Source organism: Prionailurus bengalensis, chromosome C2 (assembly GCF_016509475.1).
Source record: "Prionailurus bengalensis isolate Pbe53 chromosome C2, Fcat_Pben_1.1_paternal_pri, whole genome shotgun sequence".
Lineage (NCBI taxonomy): Eukaryota > Metazoa > Chordata > Mammalia > Carnivora > Felidae > Prionailurus > Prionailurus bengalensis.
The window spans coordinates 56,111,887-56,136,094 of NC_057350.1; the positions used below are offsets into that span (position 1 = coordinate 56,111,887).

Sequence of the window (24,208 nt, forward strand, 5' to 3'; positions counted from 1 at the left end):
GCTTATCATCTGAAGGAAGAAGAAATTTAGTTTAAAATATTCAGTTCGTTAAAATAACATGACTTCGTATGTAGATTAGGACTATTTCCTGGACCAGGATCATGACGATAAGCTGCAGAGGAAAGCATGGAGAAGGAACATGACTTTGGGGAGACTGACCTTGAGAGATGGAGACTTGAAGGAAAGGAAGTGGTTCTGTTTTTTTGAGCTCTTTTCTTTTTTCCTATCTCACTTAACCTTGAATTAACCTAAATTCCTTTGTACCTGAATTTCAGGCTTTCCCCTTCTTAGCATAGCCCTCAGCAAAACTATAAAGTAGATACTATTTTATCATCTGTTTTCGTATGACAAGCAACTATCTTCACATTCTCTGTACCCACTAACCCTTTTTCCTAAGAAGCTGACAAAGGTGTGCTATGTGGGCCTGTCTGCCCTTCTTACAGATAAAGCTATGCCTTGGAAAGGGAAGGGGGTACCACTGTCATCTCTCCACCTAAGCCCTGGGGTCCACTTGGGAGGACATAGCATGAGCATCGGGTAAAGTGCATGGAACAGAGATTCAAAATCTGAGAGGCAGCATCCAGGGAAACACTGAAACCTAACCTGGGTAAACTAGACAGACCAGTCATGATTCCAAAGGGGGTGACAGGTGGAGGAGGATCCAGGTAAGAGGTAACAGGGTGACTGGAGTCTGGGGAAGCCAGATGAGGATCACAGGGTTCAAAGCATAAAGTACAAGGTGGGACCTGTGACAGAGCAGAGCTTGGATGCCCTGAGTATGGGACCTGTGGCTGGTGAGGAGTTCTTAAAGTGTCTACTTGGCTCTCACACCACCTATCACAAATGTGCTGATAATTAAGCTATACACGCTTGGCTCCAACTTCATTCTTCCATATTTCACTCTGTATGCTAGGCTGGTGTCCTACTCATTACATTGCTGGCCGTTTCCCTGTTAAGTTCAGCCCATTGGTGGCGCTAGAGGGACACTACCAGGCAGTAACTCTGGGCAAGCTAAACCCCTTCTTTGAGTCTCAGCTGCCAGACATGAAGTGGGGATAACAGCCCCAATCGCTGCCTTTTAGGATTAAATAAGCCCACGCAGCACAGTTCTAGAGCAAGTATCAGTGCCTGCAAAGAAAGGAGGGGGTGGGTTGTCCACCTGAATGAACACTGACCCTGCAGTCAGTCAAGGTGCAGAACCAGGCAAGATCCATCCAGTCAGGGAAACAGAAATCACACTGATTATTTTAACAGCATGAATATAAGGGATTAGTGGAAAAGACACTGGAGGACTGAAAAAGTGAAGTAGTAACACAGAAATGACAGGAAGCAGCCCCCCTTCTAGGTTGGAAGAATAAAGGGAAGAGGCTGGAGTCATTAGAACATAGAAGGTTGGAAGGGAAAGCTGGGGCCCAGTTTTCTGTGGAAAGGACACTAGGTAGGGGGAAGGAAGATAAGGGGAAATGCAATCAATTGCCACTGTTAGGGTAGGACTGTTGCTGGGGCAAGACTGTAATGATGCTTCCCTTTTCACTTCTATTGCCAGGAAGCTCAGAGTCCAACAGCTACCCCACTTTTGGCACATGAGTAGAACTTTGTGTCATTATGGCTAATTCTTCTTACTTTATCGACAATAATTTTATTTCAACATATTTTATATTATAGTGTGCACTTCTTTGTGAATCTCTTCAAAATCTTTTCAAAAACCACAGAATATTTCTATGTCCATCTATACTATCTTCATCTACCTGTTCGTCTATACATTCATCTATAACTTCTCTACCTCCATTTCTTTTTCATCTCTACTGTCTCATCTATACCCCTATTGATACTTTTATCCACATCTGTAACATTGAGACAGGGACATCCAAGTCTGTCCTTGTTTTAGATGTGTGTTTTTAACTCAAATCTGAATACGAAAGCATCATTAAGAAGGTCTTGAAAAAAAGACCGCTCACATCTGGTCTTCAGCCTCCACTGTGGTTCCATGAGAAAGTCTTGCACCGACAGATGTTCCAATGGGCCTGTGATATAGAACCCAAAACTTAAAAAGTTCTAATCCATCAAGAAATCTCATTCATCATTTCATTTTTTGGAAAGGATATAAAAAATGAAATGTCAGAGCTATAATGTCAGGACCGTTTAAAATGTCAAGTGCTTGTTGTTGCATAGCCTGGCTGTCTGCTGTTCTGATCAAACCCCCAACTGGCATAATAATTACAGATGATGCATTGCATTTTCATGCACAACTGGACCCAGATTTATAGCAAATCAGTGGAAACGTTCTCATTGCCCAGTCTGAAATTTTCTCCTTTTGCTACATAGCTTAAGACTTTTCTTTTGGAACAGAGCATTATTACGGATTCAAGATAGGATTCAGGGTAAGGAATAAGAAAAAAAGGCAGAAGAAAAGTTTCTCCATAGACCAGAACTTGGTCATTTATAATATACAAATCCAACAGGAGCCAAGAGGCAGCAAACACATTTGCCAAAAGTCTGTTTAAGAAGAATGTTAAACTATGGGGACACTGCCCAAATAATCCAGTTCTGTTTCAAGAGGCGGATTAATTTAGGTGTGGAAGGAAATGTACACAAGTTCTATTTTGAACTGATATGGAGACCATCCTTCAGTCTAATCATCATGTTCTAACCTTCAGAGAGAGTACTAATGTATAAACAGAAAAGCAACAATTCTTCGTCTACAATCTTTATGGACATCTCCAAGGGACTTAAGTGATATATTCACAGGCTGATACCAATTATAATATATAATTGAATATATATTCAAATATAATGAAATCAATAGCATGTACATGGGAGAATTTCATTTCTTCTCCACTGGAAGTTTTGCCTCCACTGAAAGTCAGAAAAGGCATTCTCCCAGCCACTTTATTCCCACCTTCCCTAGATCAGCCTTGTCACAAGGTTTGAAGGAAACCTCCCTTCTGTGTCTGGCTGATTCCCATTATAGATTATTTTCAGTACACTGGAAAAATCAAAGCTCTTGGAAACAATCTCCAGAAGATCCTGATCTTCTTCCGTGCCATTGATAAATTCTTCTAAAGTCAGTTCTCCTAGAAAATAATAAATGAACAATTAACAAGAGGCTTTGTCCATACCAATCACTGGTATATACAATATATTCCCTGATATTTTTATTGATATTCTTCTGATATCCTTTCACCTTGACCAGACTCTAAAGTCTTCGAATATCCTTATATAGCAAAGCATTCAATGGTAGGATTGCCATTGAAAATCAAGATGACAAATACAATCTATTTTTATTTTAAGTTGAGAATCATCAGCAATGCACCTATGTTCACATACATGCGTATGTCTCTACACGGTATTGATTATTTGACCTTTAATCATGAAGATATGACCAAGTGATAGGAGTATGGATACTGCAGATTTCTAAGTTCAGAAGGAAAGGACTGTGTGCAAGGCTGTTTTCAACATTCTTCTCTCTGAGGAAATAATTGCAGGGACCGTCCACAGCTGTGAGGAAGGGTAAACATTTATTCATTCCACATACAATTATTGGTCAGCAGGTTTCTTTTCAGATTTTTGGCTCCTAATTTCATCACTTCGGCATAAGCCAAAGTCTCATGCTGGTCAGTCCAGTGTTATCAAACCATCACCATAGAACTGTGTGCCCTGGCCACCCTGTTTTGCCCCTACCCTCATCCTACAAGACAACTTTTCAACATTTTGGGGGAGATGGGAGGGGTTCTCTGTTGACTCATTTGGACTATAATTATAAATTTAATGTACACGCTGGATAGCTAATTTATGCAAGCATAACCCTCATGCCCCTGTTAATCACTATCTTGAAATATAGAGATCCTGTCCTCCCTCTGCATTCCCATCAAGCAGAACGTGCAGTGAAAAGTGTTGTTTGGTGTTCAAGGTCAGGGTCTCTGAGGCTGGCCAACCTGGAGTGTCTCCCTTATAACAAAGAGTGTCTGGGTGGCAGACCTTGATTTCCTTGGAAGTGCTGTCCATGAAAGGAGAAGGGCCTCTGATAGTTCCTGGGTTGAGTTGCTAGGATATAAAACTTGCTGCACAAAGATGCCAGCAGCAGCTGCTCTGTCCAATTGGCCGCTCCTGGCCTCCCTGTATGTCAGCTCCCCCAATAAAGCAATATAGGTTACTGGTGTGGAAGAGAGGAAAGATGGAATTTCTTTAAAAAATTTTTTTTAATTGAGATATAATTGACATATAATATTGTGTCTTTGGGTCTTTCCTTTGGCCTCAGCAGACCACCATCCACCCTAGGCTTCAAGTCTGCTGGGATTTGACTACACATGAGTGCATTAAAGTTGAGGGGTAGAGGGGCGCCTGGGTGGCACAGTCGGTTGAGTGTCCGACTTCAGCTCAGGTCACGATCTCGCGGTCCGTGAGTTCGAGCCCCACGTCGGGCTCTGGGCTGATGGCTCGGAGCCTGGAACCTGCTTCCGATTCTGTGTCTTCCTCTCTCTCTGCCCCTCCCCCGTTCATGCTCTGTCTCTCTCTGTCTCAAAAATAAATAAATGTTAAAAAAAAATTAAAAAAAAATAAATAACAAATAAAGTTGAGGGGTAGAGATGTAGTTCTTGATCTCAAAGATATTCTATCAAATCAGGTTTGTGGCTAGGTAGAAGGCCAGCCAAAGACAAATCAAGAACATTTGGTAAATAGAGAATGGGTACCTGAGGCAGAAAGGCAACGGGAACTGAAGTTAGATGTTATACTGTACCTGTACTTTTTAGTGGACAAAGTCAAATATCCAAAATACCACAATAGTGAATCAAATATAAATAAGGATGAATTATCACATTCTCATAAGATACCTTTTGGTCTCAATGGCAAAATTCTAAAACACGTCTTCTACAGGGAAACTGAATCTTTGTTCCTTATGTTTTCCTTATGCCAAAGAAGTTTCTACAAAACCCACAGGGTAGGAAGGGAGTCATCTATGTCTCACAGGTAAAGTATAGTCATGGAATAAACCAAAGTTAAGTAGAGAAAACTGAAAATAAGGAGTCGTAGTGTGTGGCTGGGGAGGGTCACATGGGTGCAGAGCGGTGAGTCATGGGAACCATAAATAACAACAACAAAACAACCCTGTTTTTGGCAAAGAGAAATCACAGCTGCTAAATTACCAGTGCAATTTTTTTTTTCAATTTCTAGGGGCTTAGCAGAAGCAAGAGAAGTGAGAGTGGGGATGGGGTAGTGAAGTGTTTTTGTTTTTGTTTTTTTAATGTTCATTTATTTTGAGAGGAGGGGAGGGGGCAGAGAGAGAGGAAAGACAGAATCCCAAGCAAGCTCCATGCTGTCAGAGCTCCATGCAGAGCCCAAAGCAGGACTTGATCCCAGGGAAACCAGGAGATCATGACCTGAGCCAAAATCAAGAGGCGGACACTTAACCCACTGAACCACCCAGGCTCCCCAAGTAAAGTGGGTTTTGATCGCTCAGTTATAACACTTGTCCATTGTCACCACTGCTGGTGGAAAGAGCCATGTCTGAGGGTGTGGAGGGTATAGACATCATGTCAGGTGAAAAGCAACTCAGATTACTTACTGGTGTGGAAAAGAAAATAAAAGATGGAGTTTCTTAAAAAACTCTTTTAATTGAGATATAATTGATATATAACATTGTGTCAGTTTAGAGCATACAACATAATGACTTGATACGTATAATATTATGAAATCCTCGCCTTGAGTTTAAACATCCATCACCTCACACAGTTGCACTTTATATTTTTTTTCCTGTGATGAGAACTTTTAAGTTCTACTCTCTTAGCAACTTAGAAGATGGAACTCTTCCGTGATGCTTTTTCTACTTTTCTCAAAACATGTGTGACCTCTGCATATTCATTTTTCTCACGTTACCTAACCACTTACCATAAAAAATTTCTTTTGGAAATGAAGCCAACTTCTACCTATAGCAACTTATGTTTACTATTTCTATCTAAAGTACTTTGAAGTTTTCCTCACCCTTTCCCCCCAGTAATTAGCATTCATTCATTTTTCATCAGATATTTATTAGGCCCCAGCTACAACTGCCATTTCCTCCACCACACCGCTGGTGACTGAGCTGCTGGAATGTGGGAGGGGTTCAGAAAACATGCTGACAAACTGCTTTTCTTTATCTGATGTTCTTAAACATTGCTTCCCAATCCTCTTTAATTTGCCTGAGGATTTATGCCCAAAGAAAATAAAAGGATGGTTTCTGAATCTCTCTAGAAAGGATTGCCTATGCCGGTCCAGAAGCTTCCCTTCAAAAAGTCTACCAGCAGAGAGGCAAAGCCAGTAAGAGGTGACTGAGCTGGAGATCACAGGACTCAGATATATGGATCTAAAACAATTTTTTGAGTTTTTATTATTTTGTTTTATATATTTATATATTATTTATTATATTATATATTATATATTTTATTATATTATAATATATAATATATAATATATAATATAATTATAATATAATATATTATATTATAATATATTATATATAATATTTATATATTATTTTGTTTTATATATTATTTTGTTTTGAAGCTTCCCTTCAAAAAATCTACCAGCAGAGAGGCAAAGCCAGTAAGAGGTGACTGAGCTGGAGATCACAGGACTCAGATACAAGGATCTAAAACAATTTTTTGAGTTTTTATTATTTTGTTTTATATTTAAAAATACATTTCAATATTTGTAGGGCATAATTCAGAAAGTACACAATTTTATTTTTGCATGTTGAAGTATACATATACTTATAATATATGTCTACATTACGTTATTTAGTAGTTTGTTGAGTTGGGGGACACATTTTCTCCTCCTGGGGACCCTGAAGGTCAATGCTCTTCCATCACTCACTACCAATTTCAGCAGCTTCATTGATGATGAATATTTTCCTTAGTCTTGTTTTTGCAGAGTGGTTATCTTATTGATATTCCTGGGTCCTGTATTTATTTGCATGAATGTCTTATATTATCTTTCATAACAAAACAAAAAATGACCTCCTATCCCCACCCCCAAAGAAAGCCAAAATTTACAGTGCATGCACACGTTAGCATTTTTGCTCTAAAGAAGTCAGCTGATATTGAAAGAAACCAGCCCATGTAAAAGACTTTTCTTTTTTCAACTCTTTTAAATTAGAACTTGACGAAAAATCGTGGTGGGGCTGGGAAATTAGCCAAGATGGGAATGGGAGTCTCAGGAGATGAGAATAGCCAGATTTTCAAGGGTGGATGCCAGTGAAGACATTAAACGACACAGTTTTGTATTCATTAGCAAGGTGGCACTAGAGGCATTTAGCAGCATTTTATAGCAGAGTTAAGAGCAGCAGTTTCTTCTTTTCTATGAGAAAACCTGATTCCCTCTTACCTCCCGGTAGTTCCGTTTCCAGTTTGAGTCGCTGTGTCTCTCATGGCTTTCCACAATGTGCCAGTCGAAAACATTGGTCCTTCTGGTTAATTGCTCAATAAGATGTCTTCCTGTTTTCTGTTACCTCAAGTATCAACCCAATAATCACCTCTTTCGTTTCCTCTTTGGCCTTGTTCTCTTTTCACTTTCATGGTTGATTATTATGAACGCCTTAAAGTCTCCCCTGCCCCTGTGCTATTTGGCGCTATGTTAAACTTGCCTGGTACAGTTTCTGCACTTAATGTTGTGAACAGCATCTATAAATCTTCCTAAATCATGTCAAGAACGACTCCTAAGCAGCACATGGTAGAATGCGGATTGCCATTCTTCCTGCAGGAAAGGGTGCAGAATTCCGTGCTTTATCATTTACTCTGACTTAGTCTTGCTGTCCTGCCTGTTCATTCTTCAATAATATTGAATGTTGAGCTTCAATTTTCTGTCTTTGTGATTCTCTTCAAGTTTTCCTTCCTGATGCTTTTATTTGTAATATAAAAATAAAAACAGCTTGTTGAATTATTATAATAATACATGCTCATGATATAAATTTAAACAATACAAAAAGTTCAATGAAATGAAACAATCCCCTGTAACCTCTTTCTGGCCCCCAGTTTCACTTTCCATTGGTAATTAACTTCTCTTAGTCAATTGCATTTATATTTTTTGAAGTAGCAACGCATATGCACATGTATGTTAATTTCCAAAATAGTCTCGACAACTCTCTTCCTGTAGGAAGATAGCAATGCATGCTGTGTTTGTTTCTTCTTTATTTCTTCCTGTGCTTTTTGCATGACATCTTCTTACCAGACATTCATTCATTTCACAACTATTCATAGAGCACCTACTGTGTGCCAGGAAGTATGAGCATGCAAGACCTACCAAAGTACATAAAACAGAAATAGTTCTTGCCCTCATGGAGTTTGTAGATTCTCATCTTTTTATTTTCTTGGTTATTTATCCTATGCCTCTATTTTGATTAATCTTCTGCCTCCGATTTGCTAACTACCTTGATGATAATGATGTATAGAATACTTCATAGCTGTTGTGTGTTTTTCTGTCCCAATAGATTTGGTGTCCGTTATTCTTTTGTAATCAATTTGCAGTCAAACTGGGATTTTCATACATGTTCTTGAAGGTTTTTTTGCTTGTATCTCGGTGTGGTGTGATCTTCAGTTTCAACATTCACTGGATTATCAGATAACAATAGCGTACTTGCTTTTCCTTTTGAAAAATTAAAGAAAATATATGTCGGCACATAGTCAACATTATTCTGATATACTTGATTGACCTTCTTTACTTCTACCAACAATGATGTTTTGATAACGATGACAATAAACAATTTTAAAAACTCTTATCTGAGGTATATATGCTTAGGTTTGTACAAACAAGAATAGATAATCTCCCCTGTGGTGCTTACTCTCCTTTTATGTGTGAGTAAAACACTTTATTTTCCTCTGTCAAATACTGGCAAAATCCTTTTACGCTTCTGCAAATATCAACCTTCTATGTCTTCATTACATTCTCTTCCTTGCCTTCTGGTGCTCTGAGCTGTCTTTCTCCAACAGTACAATTTTAGCCTCCTTTTCTTGACATAGGGAATGACCCAGCTGTCTCTTGATGAGATGATGCAACAACCTCCAATAATTTGCATATGAAAGAAAATTTTATCAGTTTCAGTCCTGTATATGCATTTGCCAAGAAACAGTGGTTCATTGTTCTTCCAAAATGTAGCCTGTTTATTTAATATCTTCATTGTAAAAAGGCAATGATATATGTTTTTTCCCCTTAAAGACAAGTTGTTATCAGAGGAAATGATTTGTGTGATTAGTTCCATAAGCTATTCCAGAAACCATAATGTATTATCTCTCTTTTGATATATTCTTCTAGGTCAAAGAGTCCATTTCCCCGACTGCAGATAACCTCAGTTATTGCCCAAGAAAACACCTCCACTCTTCCAGATTTGCATCCTTCACCTCCATCTTTCTTTTTCTGGGCTCTTGCCATAACATCCCCCATTTTACTGATAACTTATACTTTGTTTTTTAAGAAACTGCTTAGGTAATAAATAAAGAGTCCTGAATCATTTTCTTGTTTTCTGGAACACGCTATTTGTTCCCTCAAACTAATAAGAAACCAAGACCCTTCTTAAGGATACCACAACCCTCATACTTCTCCAGGAGAGGTCACCTTTCCTATTCCGTGGCTTCCACCACTAGAAGCAGGATTCAGACATATTTTCAACGTTCATGACCTGCCCTTTTGAAATTCATTGTATTACTAAGTCTTAAACATTCACAGTGTCCTATCTCCTTCCAGGACCCTCGTCCTTCGGTCAACAATTTCGGCCCCAGGCTGAAATGATTTATCATCTCTATGCCAACCCCTACTATACCCCCTCACCTCTGAGATTAAAAATTAAAACAGAACAAACCTACAGCATTTTTCCTGTTTGGTGATCAGGATGTTCAGTTGCATATTCCACATAAGGTTTTCACTGGCCTCTTAAGATCTTCCACTCTCCATTTCTCTGGTCCTTTTCTACCTTCACTTAGTTTCCTTGTCAACTCTGGTTAGTCTGAATCTGTTTTTTACAAGCTTTCACATGAACTGACTTATTTTATCCTTCATCTATATAGACCCAAATATGAGTAGCTACAACCAAATGGCTCTGATCTTGGTAAACTAGAAAATGAGCATACTGACTTGAAATTGAGGTGAGGCAGACTAGGACTGGGTCCTTATGAGGGAGATTGATGCTACTGATACATTTCCAAAGTATTTTTCTGAGAATTATACTCTCGTCCAGTTGTTGGGCTCATTCATAATGGCGATTTCATTTAAACTCCCTTCCAGCCTACTCACCATCGCATCCTGCCAGACACAGTAGACCAGCGCAAACTGCCACACACAACATGGGTGTCTACTGCCCTCTAGTGTCCATTATAGGAAGTGACCCATGGCGGGCATGTTGGTCCTGTGGAAAAAAATTCCTTTGGATTGATGACAACCATGGCTAGAGTCCCAGTGCCTCATATCTATCCTCCTTTTCCCCCTTAAATCACTTAGAAACATCATATTGTCCACCATGTCAAACTCTCTGTTTTCAAGGAACATCCTTAGCTATGCCGCCTCAATCTCCGATCAATATGCTCCCCTACCAGTTTACCGAGATCAATGCCATTTGGTGTAAGCACTCCCCCTTCTCCTGGAATGCCTGTGTCTTCCATTTCACTCAGCCTCTGAAGAAGAAGTGCACCTTCTCGGAGCTGAAGAGTAACCCAGATTTTAGGGTAGCAATAGCAGATGGAGAAATGAGCAGAAACAGTGGAAATGTAGAAAAGGTACAAAGAACAGAAATGAAGGCATGTACACACAACTCTTCCCAGAAATGTGTCATCACAGGAAAGGAAAAAATCTGATAGAAGAAAATCACACAATCGAAGAAATGATTTTTGTAGTATGGGAAACGTGAGTTTGTTTGCAAGTTGATGAAACACCTCCAGTAGAAAGGAATAATTACTAGAACATATCCCAGAGTAAACAGCAGAGTCCTTCATATCATATTCTCCCACTTTTCTTTCCTTGTTTCTCCCTTTACTCTTGTTCATATATCCCAAAATGTCAAGCACCATGAACTGATTATACGTAGTCAATAGACATTTAATCAATGAATTGTACTGACTGGAGAACACTGGACTGGGCAAATTATGAAGCCCAGCTAGGGTTTTCTTGAAAGGTTCATGCTTTTGCCTAAATGGCATTCCAACTCACCGCACCACCTCCTACTTTGTAAAAAAAAAAAGTGAGCCCGAGGAGAGTAAAATTGCCTTACCATCATTGTTTTTATCGATCTTATGAAACACCAGGTTGGTAAATTCTTCAGGACTCAGGGTTTGTTGGCCATTGAGGGCTTGCACAGCCTGCAAAAAGAAATTAAATCACTGAGCTCAACTTTGCTGGAAGCAAATACATTTTGTGACATTTCTACCCCAATATGACACAATTTTGGGATATGTTCATGTCATATTTGTGGTCCAACCTGTTCTAGTTGGTAAAAATAAATAAAAATATTATATGTCAGTTCTAGGTAATGAGGCTTAGAAATTTAATTAACTGAATACAAACTGAAGTTTGATATTATACAGCACAAAGGGATCTATTCAACATATTAGGTAGCAAAGAATACAAAAAGCTTATAGGGAAAAACATTGAAGTGGCCACTGTCATAAGAATTCTGGACGCAGAAAACAATGTTCTCAACTTCAGACCAATCATCATTAATCTTATAGAAGAACATAAAAAGATATTCTGTAAGCATCTAAGGCTTCTCCTCCAGCTTCTGACACTGGCACCTCTGGTCCTTTTTGCCCTTTTCTAGAATGATTGACTGGGAAGACAGATCTGTATGCCTTGGAAGGACACTGAATTTCTCTCACACCCTGCCAGCACCTTTTCATCATAAAGGCTGTCAGGGAACCCAGGGAAAATGACATTTCCAGCTTCCCTAGAGGGAAAATTTAACCACTCTTTCCCTCTCCCCCACTGCCAGGTGATTAAATTAAGCGACCAATATTTGATGTGGAAATTCATAATAAAATGGAAGAGAGATAGAGAAAGAAAAAGTTATCTGGGAATTTGAACATAACTACCTTGATTGAACATAAAGGGATCTTTAGAAGAACCACTGGCATCATATTTTAATTGAGGGCCTGGTCTGAAATAGGACCATCTCTTCTGCTGCTTTGCAAGCATTATCAATGCTTAATTTGGGATTAGTCCCAGCAAACAGCAGTACAGCACCACTCCTGGCCTCAGCTAGTGAGGTCTCACAATTAGATAGAGGGTAATGCTTAGAATAATGGTTACATACATATAGCATCCAATTAGATAAATATTTTTAGGGTTTCTCAGTGTCTTGGCAGAGGTCCCAAAAGCCTAAAAGTTTGTCTAGGCATCCAGTACTCCCACAGCAGAAGGGATACGAGACCACATGTAGAAGTCATAATAAAAGATTATGAAATATCTAGGATTTGTCTGTGACCCATCTCTGGGAAATAGAAGTGAGACTGAAGGATTGACTGGAAGGGTGATGAAGCCTGGAGGGATACTTTCGGAGGGAGTCCTCAATGTGCCCTGTGTTTTCCCTCTTCTTCGTACAGGAGAAGCATGGTGGGGGGGATGGGCGGGGAGGCGTGGTTTGTTTCCTTCTTTCTTCCCTCATTTAGCATATCTGCACTTTCTCCTCCATTTTGCTCAGCCCATTTCTGACCACTCTCTGAGTGGGAGGGGAGGAGGTAGGAGAGAAGGGGGAACAGGACAGTCTGACTTGGCAGGCACCCTCACTCCCAGTTATTTAGTGTCAGAGCTCTCTGGATGACAGATGTTTAAAATCCCCTCTTTGAGACCATGCCTCCCTTTTATTACTGACACTCTCGTACACATCCCTAGACGTGGATCATGCATTTTGATTCCAGCTGACCCCTCAAGGCTCCTTCTACAAGCTCTAGGTCTGCCCAACCGCTATTTCAGAGTAGACAATTCTTTCCTGTTCAGGATTGTGCTGTGCATTGTAGAACGTTTCACAGCAGTCCTGGTCACTAAACAATAGGTAGCAGTAGCACCACACACGCACTCCTCCACTCCCCAGCTGACAACCAAAACGTCTCCAAACATAGCCAGGTGTCCCCTGGGGGAGGGGTGCAACGTGTTCATGGTTGTGACTCACTCTCTGCTTCTACCTCCAGCTCCCTCCTCTTCTGAGATGCCCTCACTTCTCCAAGTGGCTCCGCTGGACAAGATCCAAGGCAACTCTTTCAGCTTCCTCCCCATGTCTGATCCATGAAAAAACCTTCGCCCCCACATATTCTGAGCATAAGATTCTTCCTCAACTTTACCCCTCTACTCTGCTGCCATGGTCTGCTTCATTAGATTTCTCAGACTCAAATATTGGAACACTGTGCTCCCCAAACGTCAGTGGTTTCCTTAAATCCCCATGCTATTGACCTGAGGGCTTTACCCAAGAAAATCCTCTCTAATAGACTTCTTAAACATCCTCCTGACCATTTTATGCCTTTCAAGTGAAATTAAGATGTAACTACTTCCTTTGTAAGTTTTGCCTATAATATAGTACTTCCTTTGGATCTTTTGATGGCTGGGCTGTATTTTATTTTAATATCCTGTTATCATGTGTCAAGAGAATTTACATTAAACAGTATGTATTCTTTACTGGATTGTTTTCACTTGCCACCATATAGGCCAATCATTTTGTATAAGTACCTATTCCATTGCATCAATTTATTTAAAATGTTTTCTCTTTTAGGTCATTCATTTTTAGTATTTTACATGACTCTGTGATGTAAATCATAGAACCTTTATCTTTGATGATGTTAATGATTGTTTTCCTGACCAAAAATGTTGGCTCTAAAATGGAGCTACACGTTTAGCCTCTTGATGCAGATTATCAAATCTCCAGGAATATTATCTCCATTTATACCCCCTCCACAATGTGTAAGGGCACTCTTCTTAGAGTGCCCTTGCCAGAATTCCACCTTATTGTTGTTAATCTTTATTAATTTAATTGGAGACAAATAGTGTCAATTATTAAATGAATTTCTGCTCTGTGCTTTTATGTTTCCCTCTTTTCTTTTTGTTCTCTTTCTAAACACTTCAAAGAAAACCTCAGTTCTCTGCTTAATATTCCTCTTTTCTTTACTCACTAACATAAGTTGTACATTTTAACTAATAAAAATCTGTGCAAAAATTTCCATAAGATTTGGACAAAAACATTCATATACTATTGTTCCTCCTAATTTTTTTGAGAATCCAATGACCCTTTCCCTCCCCTCAAAAGTTGATAACATACAGGAAAAACGTTGCCCTTAATGTCATAGTCTTCAAGGATTTCCAAAGGCCATAGATCCATAGATCCCAGGATACGAACCCTTGCTTTGAATACTGTTTGGATATTCCCCCAATATTTGTATGCTATATTATATATTTAATGTTTTTAAAATAAATTTGAGTATGTTTAAGAGGATGTTTTAAAATTTACATGGGGTTGGGCATTCTCTAGGGAATATTTTAGATTGCTAATTTTGTGTTGTAACATGTCATATATATGCAGAATTTCTGAATTTTCATGCTTACAAAGTTCAGTTACAAAGTGTATCTTAGTACTTTTTTGTGAATTATCTGTGAGATTAAAGTGAAAGCAATGTTAGTATTATCATACTCTTGAATTCTTTCCATATGTTCATTGACTCTACATTTGCTAAACAGTTTTAAGTATTAACAGCTTTGTCCATTTATTGAGGTGTTTGATTATAATTGTAGTTCTACCTACTTATTTTTTTTTTTGCATTTTTGATAATATTTATACTATGTATTATAACACAGTAACTTAACTCCTTCATCTATAAATGAAATAATTTGGACCAGATCACTTCTAAGACCTCTGATTCCAATTCTGACTCTGTGTTACAAATTCCGTATATTGCATTCATAATGTGTATTTTACTTCACATTCTCATTTAGGTACAGTGTCCTTCTTAATCATCTTATACTCTAGAATCCATTTCATGTCATCCCATGATAATAAGTATTTCCACTTCCTTGGTGGAAGGGGGTGAGATTTATAAAGGGACTCATTGAACTTTACAGCTGGAAAGGGCCTGAGATCCTTGAGGTACTTTTTAGAAATACTTTAGTCCAGCCCTCAGAAAGATTAGTCCTCAGGTACCTTTGTTCTTAGCCCTTGGCTTTTGCTATATAACCGTCCGGTATTTCAGCTGCTCCTCGCACAACTTTCTGCACCGAGGCAGACAAAAAGACAAGTTGTTTTAGAACATCATGTTTATTCATTTTTCATCTCAATACTCTGCTAAAATATGTGAATTTGAACACCGACAAGATAATGCTGGTTTGCAGGTGCACACTCAGTAATCGATAGCATAGTGAAACTTACATGGCTCCAGCAGTTCCAAATGTATATCCCAAAATTCACCAACCACATAGATAGTTGTCGCCAGCTCCACAGGAAGGAAAATTACATTAACTATACAATGTCCTAAGATTACTTCACCGCTTCACTTACCATGAAGATATTCAGTAGTTCCTTTTTGTCAATAGAACCGTTTCCATCAGCATCATACAGCTTAAAATACCATTTTAATTTCTGCTCCATTTTTCCTCGTACAACAAGATTTATAGCAGCAATAAACTCTAAAAAGTCGATAAATCCATCCTATAGAAAGCAAGGACAGAAAGGGACGTAAACATTTAAGAGAAACAATTGTCTTTTATTTGAGAAATCATGGTTCACGAGCAGGACCATTAGCACAAATTAATACAACCCAGAAGATTTCACCATAGAACTTTTCCCTGGCATTTCATTAACAAAACAAACAAATAAACAAAGAAAAGCATGGGAAATGTGTATAGAAACAAGTTTAAATATATAGGCAAGTGTGTTTTTAGAGAAAATATCTACTTCTTATGCCAAAAAAGAAATAAGATTCTGGCCTGACCCTGACGGAAGGCTGTGTCCTCACCATTGGACATCCTACAGTAGCTGTCTTCTCCTGAGTATCTTCAGGTTTTGTCCCCCACTTAGAGAGAAGACCAGGTACCAATTTCTAATATAAGGGGAAAAACCAGCTAGATAAATTCTGTACTCCTTTTTAGAGAGCTCGGTTGATTTTTTTGGAATGCTGAATTCCAGGATTCCTTTTAAGTAAGTCGTTTTCAGTATGAATCAAAATGTACGAGCCTCTTCTCTGTAAAGGTTTTGCCATATTAGTCGATCTTAGAAAAGACTGTTTAAGGCTTTCAAGCTTAGGCAGTTCCCTTCAGCCTGTTTTAAATTGGTAAAACACTCTCAATTGATACAGAAATAGTCCTTGTCATTCTTAAGAATCATACCCTTCAAACCTTGCTCAGCCAAATGCTCAACTATCTTAAGAAAAGTGACCAGCTCTAGGGAGGTGCGTGACCCACTCTCTGCTATCTTCCCCTGGGAATTCAGATGCCAAAAGTAGTATATTCAGCCCAAGGAAACATGCTGTCAGCTGCATTCTCCTTGGAATTTTAGATTGTAGAGTCCTATTTACAAAACAGGATGTGACATAAAGTACTCCTTCCCCTTAGAAGAAAGAGCATGAGACTTAGCAGACTATAAAATGGTATGTGTTTGCTTCGAGGAGCAAGCTTTTGTATCTAGTATATAAGAAAAGCAATTGAAAACTCACCCGTAGTTCTGGATCTGAAACAAAGCCTTCTTGCCTGATTAAAGGCTTTTTGTTGGTTGGTTGGCTGGTTGGTTGGTTGGCTTGGTTTTTTAAAGACTACTACAGCACCTCAAATACTGAAAGCCAATGTGCTAATGACTATAGCATTGTCTTCAAAATGTATTATTGAAAATTTTTTTTCTACCCTGTTGATGTTTTACCTATATAGTCAGAAAAATACAATAAAAATATTTAAAAATTTTACTACATGTGGGTAATAGATTTTTACATTTTACAACTTAGGTAACTTCACCCCATCAATAACTTTAATACTTCTTACAAGCAACAAGACTTCTGCTAACAGTCTGGAGTCTGGTTGAATGGATCTCCTCAAGGAAATGTGCTCAAGGATACAAAACATAGGTGGTTTTGCCTTTTCTCTATCTGCCTTTCCTACTGCTGTTACCGCTTCACCATATTAACCCCTAACATAGTCATGGCTGAGACAAGGGAATTATGTTATCATAGAGTTGAAATTTATTTAAGAGGACAAGATATCTTCAGATTTGGCAGGACATGACCATTATTTTTCAGTGTCAAGACAGGCAGGGATGGAGACTATGAGTTGGGTGGTCAGTATTCAACCAGGGGCACATTGGCTCCCAGGTCTTCCTCCTGTGTCTCTAGGACTGACCAATCAATACTTCCCTGGGTAGTTCTTATGTGTGTTTGCCAAAAAGTTACAGAAACATCATCCCTGAGAAGACTGAGCTGGCTTGCTATAAATATAAAGTTGATCTTTCAGTGTTTCCATAAAAACCTTATATTCCATGATGGTTTGTTTCACTTTTTGAGTCCTGCTTCAGGATCATAGTTTTTTGGCATCACTTGCGTGATGAATGGCAACAGATTAGACTGAGCAATGCTGCCTTTAGAACATTTGGTGTTTTCTGATTAGGCACAGTGGGCAGGTGACCCTAACTCCTTCCAATCCTGGTCCTGGAAGCTCTGAACAAACTCTGTCAGGAGGTGAGCATAAATATTTTCATTGTGTGGCTTTAAAATGGACAATCTGTTTAATCGACTGCCAAAGGTGAGGATGGGTAAGGAAGCCTTTCTACTTAGACAAGTGCAGCCTTTTCCAAAATCTCCTGCAAGCAATACATCTTCTGTTCTCACTTCAGCATTCCGTTATATAGTCAAATTCTTAACGAACCACTCTTTCCGAACCAGCATTCCATCATATAGTCAAATTCTTAACGAACCACAGCCAACTCTTCTTTCCAATTATTTTTCTGGTAAGATTTTGTAGAAATTCGCATTGGTGAGACAACTCCGGTGAATGTGATTTAATGGCTTGTGTTAGTGTTGGAGAGGGTTTTAAGTAATGCTTATTCTGTAAATTGGTAGATAAAGTAATTATTGCCTTCAGTTAACCTATAGATTTTCAACACGGGAGAGGGGGATAAGAGCCACAGAGGTGAGATGTTCCTGTAAATGTGACCAGGAAAAATGCAAAAGAGAATGCCCAAAGACTTTTCTTTGACATGATCCAAAGGAACATTGTTAAGTTCATATTTCTGTATTTGAGCTACTGGAGCCCTCGTGGCACACAGAACTGTCTGGAAATGTTTGACACTGATTGACCTTGTGCCTGAGTAGGGTTCATAAACTCCCTGCATCAGAATCACATAAGGACAATGAAATATGCAGATTCCTAGAACCCAACCCCAAACAACAGCATCAAAACTACTTGGGATGGTGTCCAAGAGTCTGCATTTAAAATGCTCCCCAGGTGAGTCTCATGTATCCTAGGATTTGGGAACTATGGATCTAAGCTGTTTTTCTTATAGATGTCTTCCTTCGTAGGCAATGTTTTCATCTAGGTATCTGCCCAAGTGGCTGTTTTAATTATGACTTCTTCTCACTTGAGTTTCTGTAACCTTATTAAGACTAATGAGAAAAAATATGACCCACATGGTTCAGTCTCAGAATAATGACACAGGCCTACAAATACAGTCCAGCAATCAAAAATTAATTGAAAATAACAGCAAGTCTTTACTTTGATTTCTGGAAAAAATACAAGTTGCAAGAAATTTATGGATTTCTTCCAACACCCTCTTCCTCTCCCTTGTGCTCCCCGCACATAGCCCCTGATGCTCAACCTTCAGCAATTCCCCACTGCCCCCCTCCTTCACAGCAGCCTGACCATGAGAACGCACCAGCCCTTCACTCCACCACCTTGTCTCCTAACTCTGTATCCCAAATCCTAAAACATTAGTTTGGTGACGGCTGGATCCTCCTTCAAGGTTGAGGGTGGGGAAGAAATTGGGCACACACAAAGCCATTTTCAGGAACCTCAGAAAAGGAGAGTTTGGGAGGATGTCTACAAAAATAATTTTAATTCCAACACATTTATAGACGTATACACTATGTTCTTAGGATGGAGTGGATTACACGGAAGAGTTAAATGGGGCCAAGATACGGAAGCATGACTGTTTCTCAGTCTCCAAAGGGAGTTTGGTCCGTTGATAGGTTACAAATCATTTTGTAGAGGTGGGTTAAAACAAGAAAGAGAAAAAAAATATATGGAGACTTCAAATTCAAGCTTTCTTATAGTCTCTAAAAATGTAGGAAACTATAAGGCATACCTTTTACATCTATAAATAAAGTATAAAAATATTTAAACATTATATAAGGCTTGTTTTCTTTGTACCATCAAAGAGATGAAACTAGAAGTCTAATATAATAAAAAAAAATAAGGAAAACAAAATCTATAGTGTTCCGTCCAACAGAAAATCCACCAGTGGAATACATGGTCTCCAGCAATATTCACAACCTACCGTAAGTCACAGTTGCTTTCAGGATATGATCAATTTGAAATGCAGATAGAAAGTTAAATTATAAAACTTACATGCATATGAAAAAATTATTTTCTTATTTATTACTAAGTATAAAAGCTATAAAATCTACTATATATATACAATGTTCCAAGCACTGTGCTAGTCACTTTCCAAGCATCCTCTCTAATTCTAATAGCAACCTGACAGGTAGCCCTACTATTCCTACTTTCCAGAGGAGAAAGCGGATTTTCAGACATGCTAAATAAACTACTTAAATAACAAAGTTAGGTTGTAGGTGGATCCAGGATTTAAATTCAGTCAGCCTTCCTCTAAGGCTTTTGTTCTTTGTATCACCCAGTATTTATTGCCCTCAAATGCATTACAACTGAATTCTCCTTCTGGAAGAGGTATCCATACAGATGGTACACATTCAGCACAGTGTGTTGTTCCTGATTCACAGGTGTGAACTATTCGGTAATAGGGTCGTATAACGTAAGGTGACCCAAATGACTGAAAATGCAGCACCTTGGCACCTGTGCTCCCTTCATACATGGTACTGCCCAAGGGGCAGCTGGCCTGTGTGGTCTGAGCTGCTTAGTCTCCGGGAGACTGTGAGCCCAGAGAGCTCCTGGGGCCACCACTCCCAGGCTTTCCTCGCCTCGCTTGCATAGCCATCTGGCTCAGAGGGACAAAAGGTGTTCATTCTCCTGTTGCCTCTCCTGCTCCTTGACATTTTTGATGAACATTTCTTGTATCATTTTGGAATCCTTAGCCCCTCTCCCCGCGCAAGGGTTTAACCTCCACCACCCCATAGACCATGGCTCTCACTGCCTGTTTCCCCAGGAAATTTGCCCAGCTGCGCCTCCAGGATCTAAAGCCTACATACCGGTCCTGCGTTAGCCAACCTTGTTCTGTCTTCACCTCTGCTCTTGACTAGGACTCTATAGCATTCCTTTGCTGTGCATCTGGTCCATGCTTTGGCTCAGCACTTCCCCCTCTTTGGGGCCTTACACCTGCATTGCAGCCCCGACCAATCCCTCCATTCTCCCCACTTTGTAAAATACCCAGGTAAAAATATCACTGTAGATGTCATCTGCTAGAACAGTGTGGTCCTGCCATCACTCTGTGTGCCTGAGAGACCCCAAGAAACAGATATTGAAATGTCATCTCAATATACTTCAGAGACATCTGCTTTGGAGTTTTGTCCCAGGGATGGAGCCACAAATTTATAAACTGGGTAATGTCCTTAGGGGAACTTGGCTTCATCTCGTTGATTCAAATTGTAGAATTTCAGTTCTAAAAACAGTCATTTTGCAAATAAGAAATGGACTGAACTAGTAATAATAATTATAATTATAATCAAAATGAAAATGGCAACTATTGATGTTGATGTAATACTTGCTAGACACACAGGGCCAGGCATTGTGCTTCGCACATCTGAGCTCACTTAACCCAAACAAGGTCCCAAACGGCATTAACCAATAAGCACAGCATCCTGGGTTCAAGTAACACCAAGATCGCAGAAATATAAACTGTTATTACAACAACTAGGTATCAGACCCCATTTGTACCCTAGTGCACCCTCTTATTCAGGAAAACAAATGATCCAAATCAAACAAAAATCCTTCAAACCATGGTCCCAAATGAAAACTATTTCCTCTGACAGCATTAACATTCTACTTTTCACAGAATCACGATCTGTGAAGAACTCCTGAATTGTCACAGCCCCTAACCTGAAGGCATTTAGATGTTTTCATTCTTTTACATGTGACACCTTCCAGTGACATTTTGCCAGCTGTGGCAAGTCAGCAGCAACATACGAATTGAAACTTCTGCCTGGAAGTGGTTACTCAGATGATCACAGTAAGGAAACCCAGAGAGTTAGTATCAGCACATCCCGTGATTGATCAATCATTGTCACTGATATTCAGTTTGCATCTTAGGAACTGCCTATATTGCCCTAGGCAATATAAGGGCCACCTCTATTATGTCAAATACATACGAATGCTTTTAAAATACTTTCATGAATTTTTGAAATCTGTAAGAGAAATGTTGTATTCAGCATTTATGACCTAGCCCATTTTCACCTACAAACACTGACATAACAGCAAACATAGTCTCTATCAGCTACGGGATTGCTGGAATGTCCTCAAAAGAGACTCACCTCTTTAAGATGAGAAATACACTGCTGGCTTGTAGGCTGGTTCTATAACATGATCTGTATGCACATCACATGCAGTTGTCCTTGACCATGACTGTGCAAACTTCAAGGGCTCTGGGACAAAGGGCTTCTCACAATACTTACCCGACAAGCTCACAATTATTAATAGGTTTCCTGGATATCAATCAGGAAGCCCCAAACATCTGCCCCTAGCATGCAGCCAGCTCAGTGATATTTGGACGACTGTGAATTAGAAGCCAGTCTCAGGTGCCTTGGGGGAAGGCAAGACAATTGTCTGAGTTTGATCACTTCTGAATGAGCTAACTACGGAAGACCCAGCAGTGACTATAGCAATGGTAGCCTTTTGCAAGGAACTTCTTCAGGTAGCCAATATGGCTTTCCTCTTAAAAACACCTGTCACCCTAAGCAATAATGCCACAGATAAATCCAATTTTAGTATATGTGCTGCCGAAGCAAGTGCAATGCCACAGATAAATCCAGCCTTACCCTAATTCAGTCAGCTTGTGTCCTAAGAGTGTTTCCTTTCTCATGGAAGACACTCCATCCTTGTTCTTTGCTGACTAGAAGAGGTAAACAGAGGATATAGAAAGTGGTAGCACAGACAGTAGAATATATATACCTATATTACTTGCATCAAGGCTGTGTTTCTCTATTATGGTTGTAACTAGAAGAACAGAGGAACTGCTTCTGAATCAATAGTTTTGGACCCAGAGTCCACACAATACTTTCTTTTTAATAAGTATCCATGTTACAAAGCTCTTTGGTAGCAGAAATGGGCTTAGACCCCAGCTTTCTAACATTTTGACCGTGATCTTTCTGGTAGAACAGTGGTGCTCATGTCTGGCCGCACATTCAAACCACCTGGCAGTTTAAAACTAACACAACATTGTTTTGATTCAGTGGGACTCGGGTGGAGCCCCAACCACTGGTCATTTTAATAATACCCCCAGGTGCTTCTAATATGTAGCCAGATTTGAGAACTACAATTCCAACAGATTCTGTTCAAATGCATGAGTTACAACAGCTTAAGTTTAAATGCATCTCAGCAGGTACAGCTGGTTGTCTTTAACAGGTAAAATTCTGTGAGAAGCTCAGCCAAAATGCTGATGACTGATGTTATATATGAAAATACTTCGTAAATTACAAAGTGCTAAACACGTATGAGGTGTTTTATTATCAGCAACAAATGCTTCCTGAGAGTGTCTATGTTGGTAGTTCTGAAGTAGTAGCCTTGGTCTTTCCCCTTAAGAGATTGCAGCCTCATGATTTACAATCTAATAATAGATGATCATTTGTTTCCAGTAAATGTGTCTTACGAAGAGCGGCAGTAATAGCGGTCCCCCTGCGGGCCAGACAACCTGATACAGTGTTAGAGGCTGCAGGGCAGCCTGGGGGTTAACAAACAGCAGCAAGTATTACACACGTTAAAAGCCAGGTTGCCTGCTCTAATTTTCAAGGGTTCTCACACAAAGAGAAGCTAAGGAACCAAATAACCAAAGGTCACTTCTGAATTTCCAGTAGAGCTAGGGCTCCCATGCAGGTGTCCTGGATTTAAAAGACAGTTGAAACCCTAAGGTGATTCTCATTTAGTTAATTTCATTCTGTGACTGGCAATCATTAGAAGGGGCCAATGTGGCCCCAAACAGCGCAAATGATCGTCCACAGCACTTGGATCAATTAAAGAAGAGAAATGGTGGGCAGGCAACCTCTGCACCTTTAGGTACCCCCTTTCATTAGGAAATCGAATTTGAGCTTGATGCAAAGTTGAGCTACTCTTCACTGTTATCAGACCTGCAGGGGCTGACATCAGAGATACCTGCATTTAACAGATAAACATACCATTCCTCTGTGGGCTACAGTCTTCATTTCTTCAACATTTTCTCCGACGTTATTTCACATGAGCTCAGTGAGAGTGTAGGCAGGATAGGTCTTGTCTGAGTTTTAGAACTGACGACCCTGACACAGGGAGGTTATGAGCTTGGTCTAAGATGACACACAACAGTAAGGGTCAGAGTTGAGACTGGAGTCCCGCAACCCTACCTCTCCTGCAAGGGCTTCCACTGCCTGTGGTGGCCTGTGACTCATCTTACAGAAATTTGTAGAAAGGCTCATTAAAATTAGCAAGGACGGGCAGCTGGGTGGCTCAGTCGGTTAAGCGTCTGACTCCTGATTTTAGCCCAGGCCATGATCTCATGGTTCATGAGTTCGAGCCCCGAGTCTGGCTCTGCACTGACAGCACAGAGTCTGTTTGGGATTCTCTCTTTCTTTCTCTTTCTGCCCGCCTCCTACTCTCACTCTAGCTCTCTCAAAATTAATAAACATTTATAGCAAGGACTTCTAATACATTGAAGCAAAGATTTGATTTGTGAACATATTTACAGGTAAACCATCACATATATTGTAATAATCATCTATTAGATCCCACAGCTTGCTATTTACCCTCACTTTTCTTTCTGTAACGGTTTAATCACCCTGTTTCTAAGAAATCATTTACATCCCCTTCCTCTTGATTCCCAGGATTTTCTGAGGTCGTGACTTTAAGTAACCTGAAAACTTATTCTGGT

At 39.6% G+C, this 24,208-nt stretch overlaps 1 protein-coding gene across 1 annotated transcript in view; it reads right to left on the reverse strand.

Annotated features, from left to right (window-relative positions):
- Positions 1 to 2,409: 2,409 nt before the first annotated feature.
- GUCA1C (guanylate cyclase activator 1C) overlaps positions 2,410 to 24,208 on the reverse strand; it is a 32,586-nt gene continuing 10,787 nt past the window's right edge. The window contains exons 2-4 of the mRNA XM_043594089.1: positions 15,488 to 15,637; positions 11,228 to 11,315; positions 2,410 to 3,074 (exon numbers count right to left, since the gene is read on the reverse strand). Coding sequence (XP_043450024.1) covers positions 2,905 to 3,074; positions 11,228 to 11,315; positions 15,488 to 15,637 — 408 coding nt within the window. The 3' untranslated portion in view covers positions 2,410 to 2,904. The remainder of the gene's footprint in view (positions 3,075 to 11,227; positions 11,316 to 15,487; positions 15,638 to 24,208) is intronic.